This window comes from Musa acuminata, chromosome BXJ2-6, assembly GCF_036884655.1.
Source record: "Musa acuminata AAA Group cultivar baxijiao chromosome BXJ2-6, Cavendish_Baxijiao_AAA, whole genome shotgun sequence".
In the NCBI taxonomy this organism is placed as follows: Eukaryota; Viridiplantae; Streptophyta; class Magnoliopsida; order Zingiberales; family Musaceae; genus Musa; species Musa acuminata.
Window position 1 is genome coordinate 1,609,223 of NC_088343.1, and position 15,807 is coordinate 1,625,029.

At 42.2% G+C, this 15,807-nt stretch overlaps 3 protein-coding genes across 11 annotated transcripts; 1 reads left to right on the plus strand and 2 right to left on the minus strand.

Moving 5' to 3' along the window:
* Positions 1 to 37: 37 nt before the first annotated feature.
* On the minus strand, positions 38 to 3,410 carry LOC135582329 (protein NRT1/ PTR FAMILY 4.6-like). 5 transcript variants are annotated; one of them, XM_065111205.1, is made up of 5 exons: positions 3,333 to 3,410; positions 3,128 to 3,236; positions 2,195 to 2,412; positions 1,190 to 1,633; positions 38 to 1,120 (listed from the first exon to the last, which is right to left on the minus strand). In XM_065111205.1, the coding sequence occupies exons 1-5, from the start codon at positions 3,333 to 3,335 to the stop codon at positions 164 to 166; spliced, it is 1,731 nt and encodes a 576-aa protein (XP_064967277.1). In that variant the 5' UTR covers positions 3,336 to 3,410; the 3' UTR covers positions 38 to 163. The 5 variants fall into 5 exon arrangements, with proteins under 5 accessions (XP_064967277.1, XP_064967278.1, XP_064967280.1 ...); XM_065111206.1 differs by having other exon boundaries at positions 3,128 to 3,233; positions 3,333 to 3,397; XM_065111208.1 differs by lacking the exon at positions 3,128 to 3,236 and having other exon boundaries at positions 3,333 to 3,391.
* A 3,971-nt stretch (positions 3,411 to 7,381) lies between these two features.
* LOC103986744 (pectate lyase-like) lies at positions 7,382 to 9,092 on the minus strand. Its single transcript, XM_009404837.3, has 5 exons — positions 8,876 to 9,092; positions 8,114 to 8,771; positions 7,932 to 8,035; positions 7,722 to 7,860; positions 7,382 to 7,633 (listed from the first exon to the last, which is right to left on the minus strand). The coding sequence occupies exons 1-5, from the start codon at positions 9,064 to 9,066 to the stop codon at positions 7,412 to 7,414; spliced, it is 1,314 nt and encodes a 437-aa protein (XP_009403112.2). The 5' UTR covers positions 9,067 to 9,092; the 3' UTR covers positions 7,382 to 7,411.
* A 1,708-nt stretch (positions 9,093 to 10,800) lies between these two features.
* Positions 10,801 to 14,637, plus strand: LOC135585928 (large ribosomal subunit protein eL20z-like). 5 transcript variants are annotated; one of them, XM_065111211.1, is made up of 5 exons: positions 10,801 to 10,911; positions 12,009 to 12,119; positions 13,006 to 13,129; positions 13,210 to 13,327; positions 14,272 to 14,637. In XM_065111211.1, the coding sequence occupies exons 2-5, from the start codon at positions 12,110 to 12,112 to the stop codon at positions 14,323 to 14,325; spliced, it is 306 nt and encodes a 101-aa protein (XP_064967283.1). In that variant the 5' UTR covers positions 10,801 to 10,911; positions 12,009 to 12,109; the 3' UTR covers positions 14,326 to 14,637. The 5 variants fall into 5 exon arrangements, with proteins under 5 accessions (XP_064967283.1, XP_064967286.1, XP_064967284.1 ...); XM_065111214.1 differs by having other exon boundaries at positions 13,273 to 13,327; XM_065111212.1 differs by having other exon boundaries at positions 10,813 to 10,874.
* Positions 14,638 to 15,807: the final 1,170 nt, after the last annotated feature.

Consider the following 15,807-nt stretch of genomic DNA (forward strand, 5'->3'; position numbering starts at 1 on the left):
ATATATATATATATATATATATATATGGGCCAAAACATCTTATGAATGACTTTTATTTAATGAAATGCCCAACTCAGCCGCGATCTTCCCATGAAGTCTTTATTAGATCACTTCGACGCTGAGCTCATCACTACCATCGCCTCCTCCTCCTCCGTTGATACCACTAAAGCTTGCTCCCAGTTGATCGGTACCTGTACCTGTTAGCCCAAAACAAGAAGTGAAGGAAGTTGAAGGAGCTGAGAGCAGACATGAGCCAGTAGAACCGCTCGAGGTGGTAGTGATTCAAGCTGCGTCCGGCCATCCACGCCTGGCGGTTTCCGCGGCCCGTCACGTCGTTCACGACGGCCACAAGCAGAGAGCTGAGGTAGTACCCCATGGCCAACGATGCCCAGGACAGCGACGTCGCCAGCGAACGCATCCCCGCCGGCGCCTCGCTGAAGAAGAACTCGAGCGTTCCGGCCAGCGTGAACAGGTCCGCGGAGCCCAAGAACAGGTACTGAAGCGCCAGCCAGAAGAACGAGATCGGAAGTGGCTCGGCGGAGTCGAGCAGGCTGGCGGCCCTCGCCACCCGCTTCCGCTTCGCTTCCACCGACGCCGCCACCGCCATTGCCACGATCGAGAGCGCTAGCCCGAAGCCTATTCTTTGCAGGTGACTGATGCCCGTCTCGCTCCCGGTCACCCTGCGTGCGAAGGGGACGATGGCGTGGTCGTAGATCGGCGCGAGGAGCATGATGAAGACGACGGGGAAGACGGGGAGCGACGCCGGCGGGACGGTGAGCCCGCCGACTCGGGTGTCCATCGTTGCTGCTTGCTGGATCGAGAAGGTCGAGAGTTGGGCCAAACAGCAGCTTAGCATTACGGTAGAGAGGAAGATGGGCAGGACTTTGACGACGACCTTGACATCCTCCACCTCTTTCGCGGTGCATAGAAGCGCTCCGTGCATGGGCTTTCCTTCCACGGCTCTATTGAGGCACTTCACCTCTGCATTTGGGCCTTCATCATCCCTCACTTCTTCCTTCGCGTCCACCTCGACAGTCTTCACAGGGCTCGGAGCCATGTCGATGACGGCATTTATCGGATTATGACGACATCTACGGTTCAAGATCGCAGCGACCAGAACCTGGTAGAACAGAGACGTGTCAGTAAAATCCCAACTCGTTGCAGCTTGCGCAAGTTTGAGTGACACCACCTTGGCTATGGTTGTGACAGGACTTCGAGTTGGTATCTTGTTTCTGTACGTGGCGGAGCCTGCGAGGAAGACGGGGACGGAGAGGAGTATGGTTAAGGTGGAGATGCCGAAGCCCCACTGCCATCCTTTGTTGTCCTCCACCCAGACGACGAGCGTCACCGCGACGAGGCCACCGCAGGAGAGGCAGAAGACGAAGTAGTTGAAGAAGGTGGAGCGGGCCTTGCGGCCGCGGGCGGTGTTCTCGTCGAACTGCTCCGCGCCATGGGCGGGAAGTGATCCCTTGACCCCGCCCACGCCCAAGGCGGTGAGATAGAGGCCGGCGAAGAGGATCGCCGCCTTGCCGCCGGAGACCTCTTGGCATGGAGCGTGGGAAGCGGCCGGGATTCTGCATGCAGGCGGCTTGAGCGTCGGAGACTTGGCTTGCACAGTGAGGATGACGAGTCCCTGTTACGTTGAAGCAAGGAACAATGGGATCAGTGGAGAACCTGAGCTTTCTTCCTTTTCCACTTGTCCTTCCTCCCCTCAAAAGCAAGATCGAGGAAGCAATTGCCATGATCGATAAAAACATCATCTCTGTGACTACGAGCTTGAATAATCGGTCACACTTGAGCAAATATTCTTGGATGCAGGATGCGTGCACTCAAAGGCTTGTGGTAGGCCAGAAACTAAGATTTACAGGGTGTCATATTCTAATTAGATAGAAGAAACCAGAGCATGGATTAGCAAAGATGGAGGAGCTGGATTTGATCTCAGATCAAATAGTTGAAGATGCATTCTGACATTATAAATATGTTCTCGAGGAAAGTTGCTGCTACAATGAACTCATGACAGTCAAAGAGGGGACTCAATCTGCTGTGCGAGAAAGGATTCAAAGGATTAAGCTGTTAAGATATTCCAATGATTCATGTCTGAACAATGTAAGACTGGTGAGAGCAAATGAAATAATGATATATGTTTCTCTGAGAGAAATATTATTCGAGGAAGATGAATGTAACATGAGCTCACCAGGAACTCCAGAAGAGCACTTATCAGGTAGATGTGATGTGTGGTGAAGACAGCATCAGATAGGAAGCCCCCCAGTAGGGCCAGGAGGAAGGCTGTCCCCATGAAGTTGGTGACAGTGGTGGCTGAGACAGATGGGGAGAGGTGCATGAACTCTGCCAAATAGGTGACCAAGTTGCTTGCATTAGCTAGAAATGCCATATTCTCCATTATCTCCACCACTGCACCAAGTTGCACCTCTCAATATCAAGCTTGTTCATGCACAAATACAAATATGCAAATGCTCATTTGTCATGTTGTGTTCCATCAAAACAGGAAACAAAGCAAAGGAAGACAGAGGAGAGTTGTATCTTGCAGTTTTGTGTCACAGAAACTGAGGAGAAGGAAGTGGACTTGTAGTTTCTAGTGTTACAGAACCTGAGGGTAGATTATGGAGTAATTGGTCAGTCATTATGGATTGGATTTCTATGATGGTTGTCATAGAAGAAATACATCTGAATCAATTATGGGCAAAAGTTGCCTTACCTCTGGCTCTTAAAAAGTTATGCAGGACATCTCATATACTGATTTAGGATCAGAGTGTCAAGCTTGAGATGCATGTGGAACTCAAGTAACAAAGTGAATGATGATTTTGGAGGCTTTTGTTGTGGAGCTACCTATACAGGAACAAAGGAAGCTAAGACCTTTGGCAACTCAAACAAGAAGTTGTTCCTAGGAGTGACTTGTTCCTATGAGTTGACTCTGTACTGAAAGTACACTAGCAACAAAACCTGAAGAATAAGAAAAATGAACTTTTTCCTATAACAAGGAGAAGAAGAAGAAGAAGAAGAAGAAGAAGAAGAAGAGAAGAAATTCTTAGGAGTGAGTTGACTCTACACTTAGCAAGAACAACTGAAGACTTAGAAAAAAGGACTTTTTACTATGTGGCAAGGTTACCCAGCACAAAAGAGGCTGCAACCATTCCTCCATGCTTGCTTCTCAAGGCAGGTCTGTTCCTCCAATCCACATAACCAACCCATCTTTCAGATTCATGCCCTTCTTCCTGCTGTGAAGAAAGAAGAAAGCCAGGAATCGACTCACTGGAACAAAAGGATCCTGAGAATAAAGAGAGATAGTTAGAGCAGAGAGAAAGGTGACCAACCATTTTGGTTTCTGCTCTCTATCAGCAACTTGGTTGGACCTCTGACTGGAAGAAGAAGATGAAACAATGCAAGTGACTAAGGAGAGAGTTAGGATGGATCCTTATTTAAAGGCAGAGAGGCCCTACATAAGACAAATATCTTGAGTTCCCAACCTTACCAGTGAAAGTGACTGGTCATCAAAGAATGAGTCCATGTCAACAGTGTACCTACTGGTTCTGCTTCCTTCCTATCCTTTGATCATCATCTCCATAAGATGCAGGTTAGTGTCTTGTTCCTCCTGTTCCTATTTCTTTCATTTTGATACTCCAAATTTCACCTAGAATTAGGAAAAGGTTGATATGGATGACAGGTTCTTCTTATCTTCCGTTGCTTTGCCACAGAAATATATACTACAAAAAGGGTTAGGGAATCACATCCTATTCTCTTGTTTGAATATCTATACACATCTAATACAAAACCTTATTGTCATGACCATCCTATCAGTAGCTTGGTGTGATTGTTCCCATTTCACTGGTATAGGGAACAGGAATGTGTCTTCTTGACTGCTTCTGCACCAAGACAGTAGAAAGTCAACTAAAATACAAGGGATTGAAACTGATATGCTTGGTCAGACCATCACCAAAATAATTTCAGTCAAGGTAGGAAGTTAATTATGTCATCAACCTTTTACCTTCTTGGTGTGTATGGGTAGGGATGTCATACATATGATGGAACAGGACATGGAAAAACTCCAATTTGTGTTGGAGCAAAGAAAAATTCATTTGGCCAAGAGAGAGACATATGTTGGTTTCCTTTAGGTCCTGTCAGTTTTGCACTTTGAACAAAGAGCACTGATGCATATGAATATAAGAATCTAGAATCAATCTCTGGTCTGCACAAAATCAAGGTGAAGTTTTCCTCAGAAACAAACCAAGGTAAAGTTCAAGTGTTCCATCTAATGCAAATTTAGCATCAAGCCATCTGCCTTGTCATAGTATTCTCATGCATGCATTATTCTGCAGATGTACCTTGCTGCTGCACAGTGTTCTATTTGGACTGTAGTGTGATTTGCTTTGATCAGGTCCACCATCAAGATTAGGACCACCCCATCAATCAGAATTAAAGTTCCAACCTAGTGGCAATGATGAACCATCCATTGTTGTCTCATTGAATCTTTTGCAGCAACACTGCTTTATAACTTTGCCAAATTCCAAAGCCTAAAGTCAGATGCATTTGACAGCAAAGTAATGCAGGATTGATGTATGGTTTGTCCCAACTATCATTTGGATCCATTATTTGTTGGACAAATAGTTGTCAGTCAGGTTTCTGAGTTTTATTTTAAGCAACACTAGAATTTCTAATAGCTTCAGCAAGCAAGAAATTGTCAGCTTAAATTGTCTTCTCCATCTTCTGAATCTTTTTGGGATTCATTGCATTGAAGTTGCATCCCCATCTTGTTTCTTCATATTCCTTTTCTTCTCATGGTCTTGTTTGGCTTCATGGTTATGTTACATCCTCTGTCCTATGCACCTTTCGCAAAAGATATCACTTTTATGATCATTATCATTCTAATGCATTCTTTATTAGCTGCTACCATGCTGTAGCCAACAAAAGACATTTAATCAGTTTCATACTGATCACTTCAAAAGTTCTAAAGCACAGTCAGAACTCAGAACACAACTGAAGAGTTTTGAGTTTCTTTCATAAACATAAGTGAGCTGCCAATTTTGTTCCTGATGGATACATAATACATAATGAGATGAATGTACAAGCGAGATTGAAAAATCTCTAAATAATATTTTCATATTGCCGAACATATCGTTGAGCTGATATTCGTAACGTATATTCGGATTGAGTTAAACTCATGATTGATCTTAAAATGTTAACATGGTATCAAAGCTAAGATCCAAAAACCAAACAATAAACATATTATTGGGTATCGAAAAAGTTAGATGATGTATTTTAAATTTGATATAATATGTTAAATCAAGGTATGTAATATCATACCGCACCGATGTTTCGAGTTTGGTTCGGTACGGTACAGTACTGACGTTCCAAGCGATACACTAGGGCGTATCGAGCGGTACATCAGGACTTATCGAGCGATTTTAAATATTTTTCCTCTTAGTGTATACTGTAGCACTGTAGCACGATTCGTTCAGTAGCGAACAGTCCACGTACCGGTATACTATCAGATCAGTACGTATCGTCCGTACTGAATGGTACCATTCGAAATTACATACCATGTGTTAAACATTACTAATTTGACTCATAATCAATAAAAATAGAAAAATACTAGTAAAATCAAGTGATATATGCTGAGTAACAATCAACGTAAAATCCCAAGAGAATTCCCGACCTCAGTTTAGATATTGTTGATGATATGATATGATCGTCAAGAAAATGATACACGTTGCACAACCGGAGTAAAGAGGAAAAGCAATGTCGACGTAGATCTGGTCAAAAATTTCAGTTGACTTCTCGCACTTTAAGCTTTTAATCTGTCGGTCGCAAGAACGCGGCTTCTGTACAAGTAATTCGAGCCCAAAACGCATGCAGAGCTTTGGGTTCGCTTACTCTCAGAAATTGAATGCTCCTGATTGACAGTTCCAATTCTGTATAGTATCTTCCAAGCTGTAAAGAGCTCGACAAAGAAGGTCACTCACTAGTGGCACTGCGCCGGCAGCTTTAGAGCTTAAAGCACTCCATAATCTCGGTAAAGGACAAACCATCTGATGCACCACAACAGTGACCTAAGTGCTTCAGGTTGTGATTAGAAAGAACCTTTTTGGTGCCTTCTTTCCCTCAAGAAACTATGATTTCATTTGTGCTGGTTGCCACTTGACATATTAATGCATTTGATGGAATTGTGAAACAACAATCCCACTCTTGCATGGCTTTGACACATCAAGCTAAGCAAGAAGAGAAGTGGAAATAATAGGGGCCATTTTTGGTGCCAAAACAATACTTTTATGTCAAGAGGGCATGAAAAGAAGAAACTCATGTCAGCTTAATAATTGAACAGTTGTTTGGATCATATTTTATTCTTCAAAAGAAAGGATAGTTTTAATTGGAAATATTCAAATTATTAAATAATTTTTAAAAAAAGTTATGCAAAATTCTATGTCAAAAAGGCTTGTGAAACATAATCTCAAGCTTGGGAACAGAAGAATGATGATTAAGTGGAGTAATGCATGTTAATGTTAAGACTAATTTTATGCTTGTTTACCTAAATCAATGCCCAAATAGGCCCATGAGTTGGGTTCATAATTTCATACAAGAAAGAATAAATTAACAGTTCAAAAATATTGCATCTCTTTCTTTTGCAAAAACATGACCTTCATGTATGATATGCACATCATCCCAAGTGAAGAAATCATAAATTGATATTGCTTAGAAATGAATTGTCTTGGGATTGTGTGGAAAGTCTAACATCATAGCCATCTTTGGGTCTTCTTGATTGCTTCCCCCTTCAACCTTAAGGAATGATGTGGTGAGGACCTTCCTAGATTGGACACCTTAAATACTTGGTGACTCAGTATTTTTTTTCTTTTTTTATTTATACATCTAAACATAAATTTATTGTATATGTATTATTATAGTTAATCTTTGTTAGTTAACTCTTAATTTTTATTGGTTACTTTAAATATCAGTATAATAAAATATCATAAATTTATTTTATTTTCAATGAATCAATATTGACTCTGATTTGCAGTGGTTAACTTTTTCAAATGGATGTTAAACAGTGATATATATATATATATATATATATATATATATATATATATATATATATATATATATATATATTGACTTGACTATTGTAAAATTACAAAGAATATATTTTATTTTTTGTTTAATACAGATAGAAATTTAAAGAAGACAACATAGAAATATATATGAGACATGAGCCAAAACAAGGCCTCTACCGTCTCAAACAATTGAAATATATAATACTTAAATCTCTTCTCAACCTTCACTTCCTACATATGGCTCTCTTCTCTGAGGAGGAGCACGTACGTGCTCTCTTTCACTTGTTCAAGCTATTGCGGGATATCTTTCCCTTCCTCTCTGCCTCCACGCGATCTCTGAAGAATCTTCAGCATGGGCGGCCGGGAAAGCAGTTGAGAGCACCCGAGAAGCGCGTAAGTCTAGTGACGAAGGACCCCGGTTTGGCCTTGATGAGATCCTTCGTGTTGAACTTCATCCTGTTCGGAGGTCCGGACTCCACGAAGAACGCTCCGTTCTGCATCAGGTCGCCCTCCGATCTCCATGTCCAATCCTTCCATACCGCCTGCGGCGCGTAGTCCCTCTTGGTCACCTACGAGACAAGACGAGACATTCCGCTAGGAGTTCAGAGGACGCGATGGCGGTGCATGCAGAGGGCGGAAGATGAAGGCCTGGCCTACCTCCTTGGCAGCGAGAGAATGGGGAGCAATGTATCGGTTGCCTTGGCTGATGATGGTCGGGTGTTGGCTGCCGCCGACGGCATACATCAACCAGTGCGTGTAGTCGTTGTTCACGACATGGGCAAAGCCCCATCGGCACCTGTGAAGAGAAGTTAGCGTGCAGGGTGAAGGAGGACTACAAATGCAGGGTGGATGTGTCTGATCTCTGACCTCGGCATTCTCTGGACGAGGCCTTTCCCGAAGTGGTTGAAGGCAACTGTGATTTGCATCATGGCATCTCCCTGATAGGAATCGCTGGCACCAAACAGCATCACCTGAATCGATAGCGCATAAGATGAGAATTCAAATGCACGGGCGCGTAGGTACTGGTAATTGACCGGGTCGTGACTTACGTCGTTGTGTTTTGTGAAGTGGGAGTTGGAGATGGTGATGGCTGTGGAGCCTTGGATCACGTCGATCAGCCCATCCATGCAGTTGGACATGGAGACGTGATCTATCCAGATGTTGCTGGAACCGTAGATGGATATGCCGTCACCGTCGCTCCTGGTGCGTAGGCCGAAGTGGTGCTCGGAGTCCCTGATCATGCCGCCGTTGCCGGCCTTGATGTCGTGGATGTGGAGACCGTGGATGATGACGTTGTGCACGAACTGGAGCATGATGCCGGCGCCGCCCATGATGTGGACGTTACTCCCCCGGGCGTCGATGGTCTTGTCGCTGGTGACAAGGAGCTCCTCGTTGAGGCGGATGATCATGTCGCTGGCGAAGACGATCCACAGCGGCCGGTCCTGGATCACGCCGTACCGGAGCGTGCCCTTCTTCGGGCTGATGAGATCGTTGTCGGAGGCGTCCGTGACGACGTACAAGTCCCCGTTCTTCCCGCCGATTGTGTGCCGGCCGAAGCCCTTGGCGCACTTGGCCAGGCGCTTGCGGTTTTGCATCCAGTCCTTCTTGCACCTCCAGCACCTGTCGATCGGATTCGTCGCTACGCATGGGCCGTTGAACTTGTGCTTGCCGCGAAGGCTCCTCCTTGTGACGTTCCTTTCCAGATCCCTGCATGCAGCATCATCATTACTCCAAAGCTAATACCGTAATGGTTCTGCTGTTGTTCTTCTTGAAGGGGGAGAATAACACGAGCGGAGAATAAGTGGACCTACTTGCTCACTGCCTCGTTGAAGCTTTGGGTGACTGACTCAGGGTCGGGGTTGTAGGATCCTTGAGCTCTGTCGCGTGCCGCGTCGGCCTTCTTCTGCCAGTACTCGTCGAAGTCCCCGATGTGGGCATTAGAGAAGGCAGCGGAGGCCAGGAAGAGGAGGTAGAAGAGGAAAAACCTCGGCCTCGACTCCATCACACAAACCTTCTCCTCCTTCCCTCCTTGGTGCACGATTTCTCCTTCCAAAAACTCTATACGATTCCCTCTTCTCTCTGGTGGAGCACCAGACCGGACCAGAACAGTCGACCGAACTGGTGGTGGGTTTGATGAGGGTTGGAAGAGTTCGATGGCACTATTATATAAGGAGAAGGAAGGTGGCGAGAAGGGAGGGGAGCCACAGCCTGGCAATCTATATATAGTTTGATGGAGAGGGGAAACCACCACCACCGGCGTCGATCCATCTTTTACTCGTACCGACTCAATCTCGTTCTCTCAGTTCATTCTATCTTTAGATCAAAATAAGAGAGGCTTATATTTGCTAATTTCGAAGTCTCACTCAGTTCGTTCTTTATTTGACTTGCATTTAGGCTAATATCTATATATATATACATATAAGTTTGCTATTGTGCCACAATCAAAGAACTATAAACTGTTCATCCTAACCGAGGAAGATTAGGATCATTACATCACGCCATCAACAACGATTGGAAGGATCGATTGGAGAAAACGTTGGCCTAGATGTGATTTTACAATGAGTTCACAACTCTCAAGGAATCAAATCTCACTCCAAGCATGGATGCAATAGCAACAGTCAAGGGAAAGAAAGAGAGATCAAGAACCTCCATGCACGCGTCATCTCCTAACGTCCTGTTCTTTGGTTAGGCGAGTTCTTGGAACCCATGCTGCTTGCACTTGACGAGGATGCCGATTCTTGCGCCTGGCGGCCATCTTCTCCGCCATGGAGTGCCTCACCATCTTTGCGACCAACCTTGGCTGACCAGATCATAGAGCCGATGCTGTGGAACACAACTCCGCGTTCTGCGTCGTTGTGCTTGCCTGCTTTCAAGATGACCTGGGACTCTTCTGCATCGCACGCTTCTCTCCTTCTTTCCTGTTGGACTTTGGAGCTAAAGACGCTCACCCCGAACACGGCAGAGATGGCGGCGATGGCGTGCCATGGCCGCCTTTTGGTCCACTGTCTCATCTCGATGACAAGAGGCAGGAGAAGAAGACCGTCTTTCTCTCGTCCTCCGGCTGAAAGCATGCAAGATGAGTGAAGCATCAGAGATGCGGCCTGATCTCGAATCAAAGTTACATAAAGGATTCGATTATAAGAAAAGAACAGAAGGGTTTCTCGAGGAGAGGAAGAAGGTTACTCTGCCTAAGGAATTCTTGGAGAGACGAAACGATGAACACAAGCTTTCTGAAGTGGACGCTAAGGTAAGATTGGCGTCGAACGCGAGTCATATGGAACAAAGGGCAAAAGATTTTATGACTCATTGACCGAATACGCTTCTCAGATACTTTTTTGGGGCCCACTTTTAGACCAAATGGTCAAAGAGTACTTTTTGGGAATAAAGGAAAGGACGTAATTATTTCCGACTTAAGCGAATTGGATATCGCAAACACCAAAAAAAAAACCCGACCCGCTATAATATACCTGTCGTACTACGGATGTATTAAAGTTCGACCCGCTACAATATAGATGCCATCTTATGGATGTACCGGATGGTGTCTTCACCTCAGAATTGGTATAACTTAGACAAAAAATCCGACCCGCTACAAGATACATGCAATCCTGTGAACATATCTTTACCTCAAGTTGGATATCACGAAGGCAAGAAATCCGACCCGTTAAAAGATGCACGCATCCGATGGATATCTTGGGCGGTACCTTTACCGCGGTGTCGGATTAGCACACTATTAAAACCTTAACCCACAAAAGAGGATGCGCACGGCTCGATCGACCTCCGTCTAGTCTCTTCTTCTTGCCGCTGTTGCTTGTGAGCTTTGCTTTGATCTCATACCATCTATTTAGCGGTTGAGTTAATCATCTCAAATCTCTAGTTGTTCTTCTTCTTTTAGTTCATTTCCTGTTCTTCGTTCTGCGAATCGAGAAGAGCGAATCTCGTTCTTCTCGATCTTGTAGTTTCGGATATACTCGGTTTTAAATGAATAGAGTCCATTGTCGTTCGGAATCTTGCGGGTAGATATGAGATGGCACTTCGTCTCTAATCTGGTTGCCCTTGAGGTGGCGTTAGGAGTAGACGAATTGGCGGGTTCATCTGCTTTCTGCAAAACTGTCTGCTGTAGGAAGGGAGTCTCAGATTCATGTAGGGGTTTCTGGAAGAGAGAAAAATTGGATGCTACGGAAGTTGAGATTAGGGATAAAATTTTTGTTTTTGACAATAATACGTAACACGTAGCACGTTAGCGTCAGGCATGTCAATTTTACCATCAGAGTTTCATGTTCCAGAGATCTAAGAAGGTCGCACAACCCCTTTTCATGGGTTGAACATGTGAAAATTTGACCTGTTGATATGGCTAAGGCTGTTAAGACACAAATCTATTATGGGTCTATTTGTTCTTTTTCTAAAAAGTAAGGATGAAGTTTTTTCTTTTAGACTTTGGTGTAAGTATCAAGATTGATTATGATTACAAAATTAGGTTATCTGTGTAATATAGGCTGGCTGGCTTAAATAACTTTGAACTCTGGAATAAAAATGAAGTGTGTAGCAAAACTTTGGCATTTCATCCACATTAGTGAACATATCCTTCTGCAGATTTTTATCTTGATTGTCTGATTATTGAATTACGATTGTCTGTTCCAAGATGCCTCTTTCGTAGATATAGGCAGAGTGCTTATTATTAGACCATTTGGTGCTTTTTATGGCTTCATAAACTGAAATCTAGTAAATTTAATCCTCCAGTTTGTAGGCTATATCATGGTGCCCTAAGAATGTTATGCCCTTTTCTGTGAACGGATTCTGTACTGGGGATATTTGTGCAAGCTTTCTTTTTTTTTCATCTGTTCATGATTTTCTTTTCTCATATGCTTACTTTTGTATCATTTGGTGGTAAAAGATAAGCTCAACTTTTGATGAAAACTTACAACAATTCCATCATACTATAACCAGGTGTACTAAGATTTACAAAGGTCAAGAACTGCTTATTTCTCCAATAAAGCAATCCACGCATACGAACTGACTGTTTATTTGATCCTGCAGTTCATGCATACATGGAGAAAGGTAATTGTGTCCTAGTGCTTGATATTTCTCTAGTAAGCCTTTTCTTCTCATTCTTGTGCAATCTGAATGATAGCTTTTGGTATCGGATATGAGTTTGTTTTATGATTTCTCAGATGTTAGTGTAGGCCAAAACACACACCACACAGTGAGTAAAATGTGCACTTGCAAATTTTCATCTCTTTCAATTGCACACTGAATGGTATTTCCTTATAAAATGGAACTACAGATATATGAACATTGTTGAACTTTCCAATACAGGTCCCTGGGTCTACTTTTGTTGGTAAATATCAATGCATAATGCAAAATAGTTGTTTCATATATATTTTCCCAACAACTGGAAGGAATTGAGCTCCCTTGGTTGTAGAAGAGTTCTGTTTCTTGATTCCAGAATGAAGAAATCTGGGGTTGTTGTACTATATACTGAACATTGACACCAACACACTAGTTATCAGGGATTTGGATGTACCAGGCCAAATTCTGCCTGTACAGAAACAATGTCCCACGATAAACACCATCGGTATGGAAGTTGATTCATTTAATTTTAACTATTCTTTAAGGCGTTGAGTGAATTTCTGTTTGACGTGATTTGAGACCAAAGGCCATGAAGGCTTAATTTATTGCAGAGTAGCCATAAACCTGAAGTATATTCAGTACTTTTTAATGATAGATTTTCTGAAGCCTTTGTGATTATTGTGCATTTGAAACCTCATCAGGCTCATCAAAATTAAAGATATCCAATGGTTCTGTGACTAAATAATTCAACCATTGGGGAAATAGTATTCGTTGTAAAACTTGAAATATTTAAGCTTAAATATTTAAGAAATAATAATTCTTTCGAGTACCATATCAAAGTGTAATTCTTACTGAGATCTTATGATGAATACAGGGAAATCTTCTGACTGTGAGGACTGTGGTGGAAAATATGTTCTGATAAGAGATGAAGAAGACCCAAGATTGGCGTTGTTTGAAAAACCACTTCCATGCTATGGTTGTGGCATTGGATGGTCATCGTGAGTATGGACTCTTCCTAATATGGATTTTCCTCCTGTACATCCTTTTTTTGACATGCTTATGTCAATCTCTCTTGCAGTTTGCTTTTAGGATTTTTGTGCCCATTGATATGGTACTGTGCTGCAACTCTCTACTTATGCAGATATTATAACAAGGATCCACGAGAACGAATTGGCCTTGCTGCTTCAGCAATAGCGGTCTCTCTCTCTCTCTCTCTCTCTCTCTCTTTCTATTATCTATCTATCTATCTATATATCTACTATTACATGATATAAAAATCCTTTCTTTGACTGTTCTTTAAATTTATGGGTCCATCAGGCAATTGCTGCAAGCTATCTTCTATAAGCCGTTAATGGTTTTGCTAGCTGTTACTACCAGAAACTAGATGAAGTTACCAATAAACAACAATTCATGCATGGACAATTCTAGTGAGCTTAATTTAAATATACTAGCATTGACTCTGTTATATTTGGAGAGACACTTACCCCAAGCACCATTGGGTGTGGTTAGCCCTTACCTAAAGTAGATTAGGAACAATCTAGTTGTCTAACATCAGGAACTGGAAGGATTGGCTACCACTTTTGCATTTAGACCTTTTTGGCAGTAAGGTTCACATGGCTTTGGGCTCGGATTGTGACATCCCTAGTTTGGGTTTCTTCACCTGGTTTGGGGCACAGATTGTGGCACACCTGGTTTGAACTTCTACTCACAGTCACCAACATGGTGACCGAGCATAAACACACGCTAGTTCTTGCGAGAAATTAGATATGGCAGCCTTGGAAGAATTAACTTTAGGCTGTTAACCTTGAGTGGTTTCATGATGAAAGCAGTAAAGCTTGAGGATTTTTGCGGAAGATATGAGAGAGGCAAAGGGAACTACAGTAAATAGTTAATCATGCATTACTCCAATCTTGCATCCAGATTATGTAGTTTGGTTTAGACTACAATAGGAGTTACTTTGTGACTCTTCTGCATCTGGTCCTTGTTCAGTGAACATTCAAGAGCTTGCTTTCTGTCATAGGAATAAAGGTAACCATCGTAATATTCCTTCGTATTTGTGGGATCTAAGTATCGACGAGGTGTTTGCATCTCTTATGTAGGTAAGTTAGAACTGATCTAATTCTCGCCTTATATTCTGCAGGCATTAGTGTGTACAATTATAATCCTGATCACACTCGCCGTCATTTTTCTCTAGATCAACCATTTGTTTGTCACACTGTCAAGTACTGTCCTTTCTGCACAGTGAAGTGAAGAAGAACATGAAGCCTCATGGTAAGCTCTGTGAGGGGGAGCATAATGATTGATATGTCAGATTATATTTCCTATTCCACCCCATGTAACCTTATTGCATATATGGTTTGAATACTGCAATCATCATTTGTCGAATGGGTGATTGACAATGTCTCTTGGACAACTATGTTTATTGGATTATGTTTCGACCTGTACTAACTATATGTTCATTTCATATCTATCTTTGTGAAGATAGGTACCTTGCTGATTACTACTATCTTCCTCTGTGCACAATGATTTTGACTTACAAGATGGATGCACCGACACATGCTACCATTGTCTATGGTTTGCCACCTGACATAATCTGTTGTTTGGTCTGGAGTTCAATCTTTCAAATGCTAATTGTTTATTTTTTGACTCCCACATGATGCAATTTGTAGTTTTGGTCTAGTTTTGGTGATATATAGTCCAATCTTTGCAACAGATAGGCTTGGTAGAGTTCTAAAACAATAGATTAAGGATAAAAAATTGGTTTGGGATTTTGGAATGGAGTTACTGCCTACATTTTGTGAACCTTGGGATGTTAGTTCTGGCCATGAGAAGAAATAAGATTTTTGAAGTGTAGATTCCACTGGAAGGCTCCATGACACAACAATATCTTATTAGGCATGTTTCCTAAAGATTTATAGATGTTATAGTTACATGAAGTGAGTTGATTTGTGTTAATGGTGTGAGAAGAGGGATCGTCTGGAGTGAAAGACTTATACTAGAAACAATAAGAAGGAATTTAAATGATCTTTGATTTAATAGAGAGATTGTCTTGTATATAGTTAATGATGGAGAAGATCCATGTAATCAAACCCAACCCAAATAATTGAGACATCATTGCTTCTTACACTCATAACGACACATTCATTTCTTTTTTCAGAAGCATGTTATGCTTAAAGTGGACATATAGATGCTGTGCTTAGATAAGTTAATTAGTATTAGTGGTCCCAGGAAAGAAACAACAGACTTGAGAATATTTTTATTAGAAACAGTAAGAAGTGATAAGAAGATCTTTAGTTTAAGTAGTGATATTGTCTTGTACAGAGATCAATGATAGAAAAATGTTGATATGGCTTTGGACTTCATATGTTGAGACATCACAGCGTCTCCTAGATGAGTTCCTGAGGCCAGGTAAAAATGTGTTATCCGTGTGTATCTTCCAGAAGTGTTAGCTGCACATTCTGTTAATGTTGAATCATAGCACCTCTCCAAAGTGTGCAATGCGTCTCTACTCACTGGGCCATGTATTAATGGAAGGAAAAAAGTTCAAATGCAAAAGTTGTGTTATGCAAGTAGGATTTTTTCTTTATTCGAAGACTGAATTTTCTTGTTCGAGTAATGTGCATTCGGTAAGTTTCAACTAAATAAAATATGTGAAGAATGTAAAATTTTAGTAAAA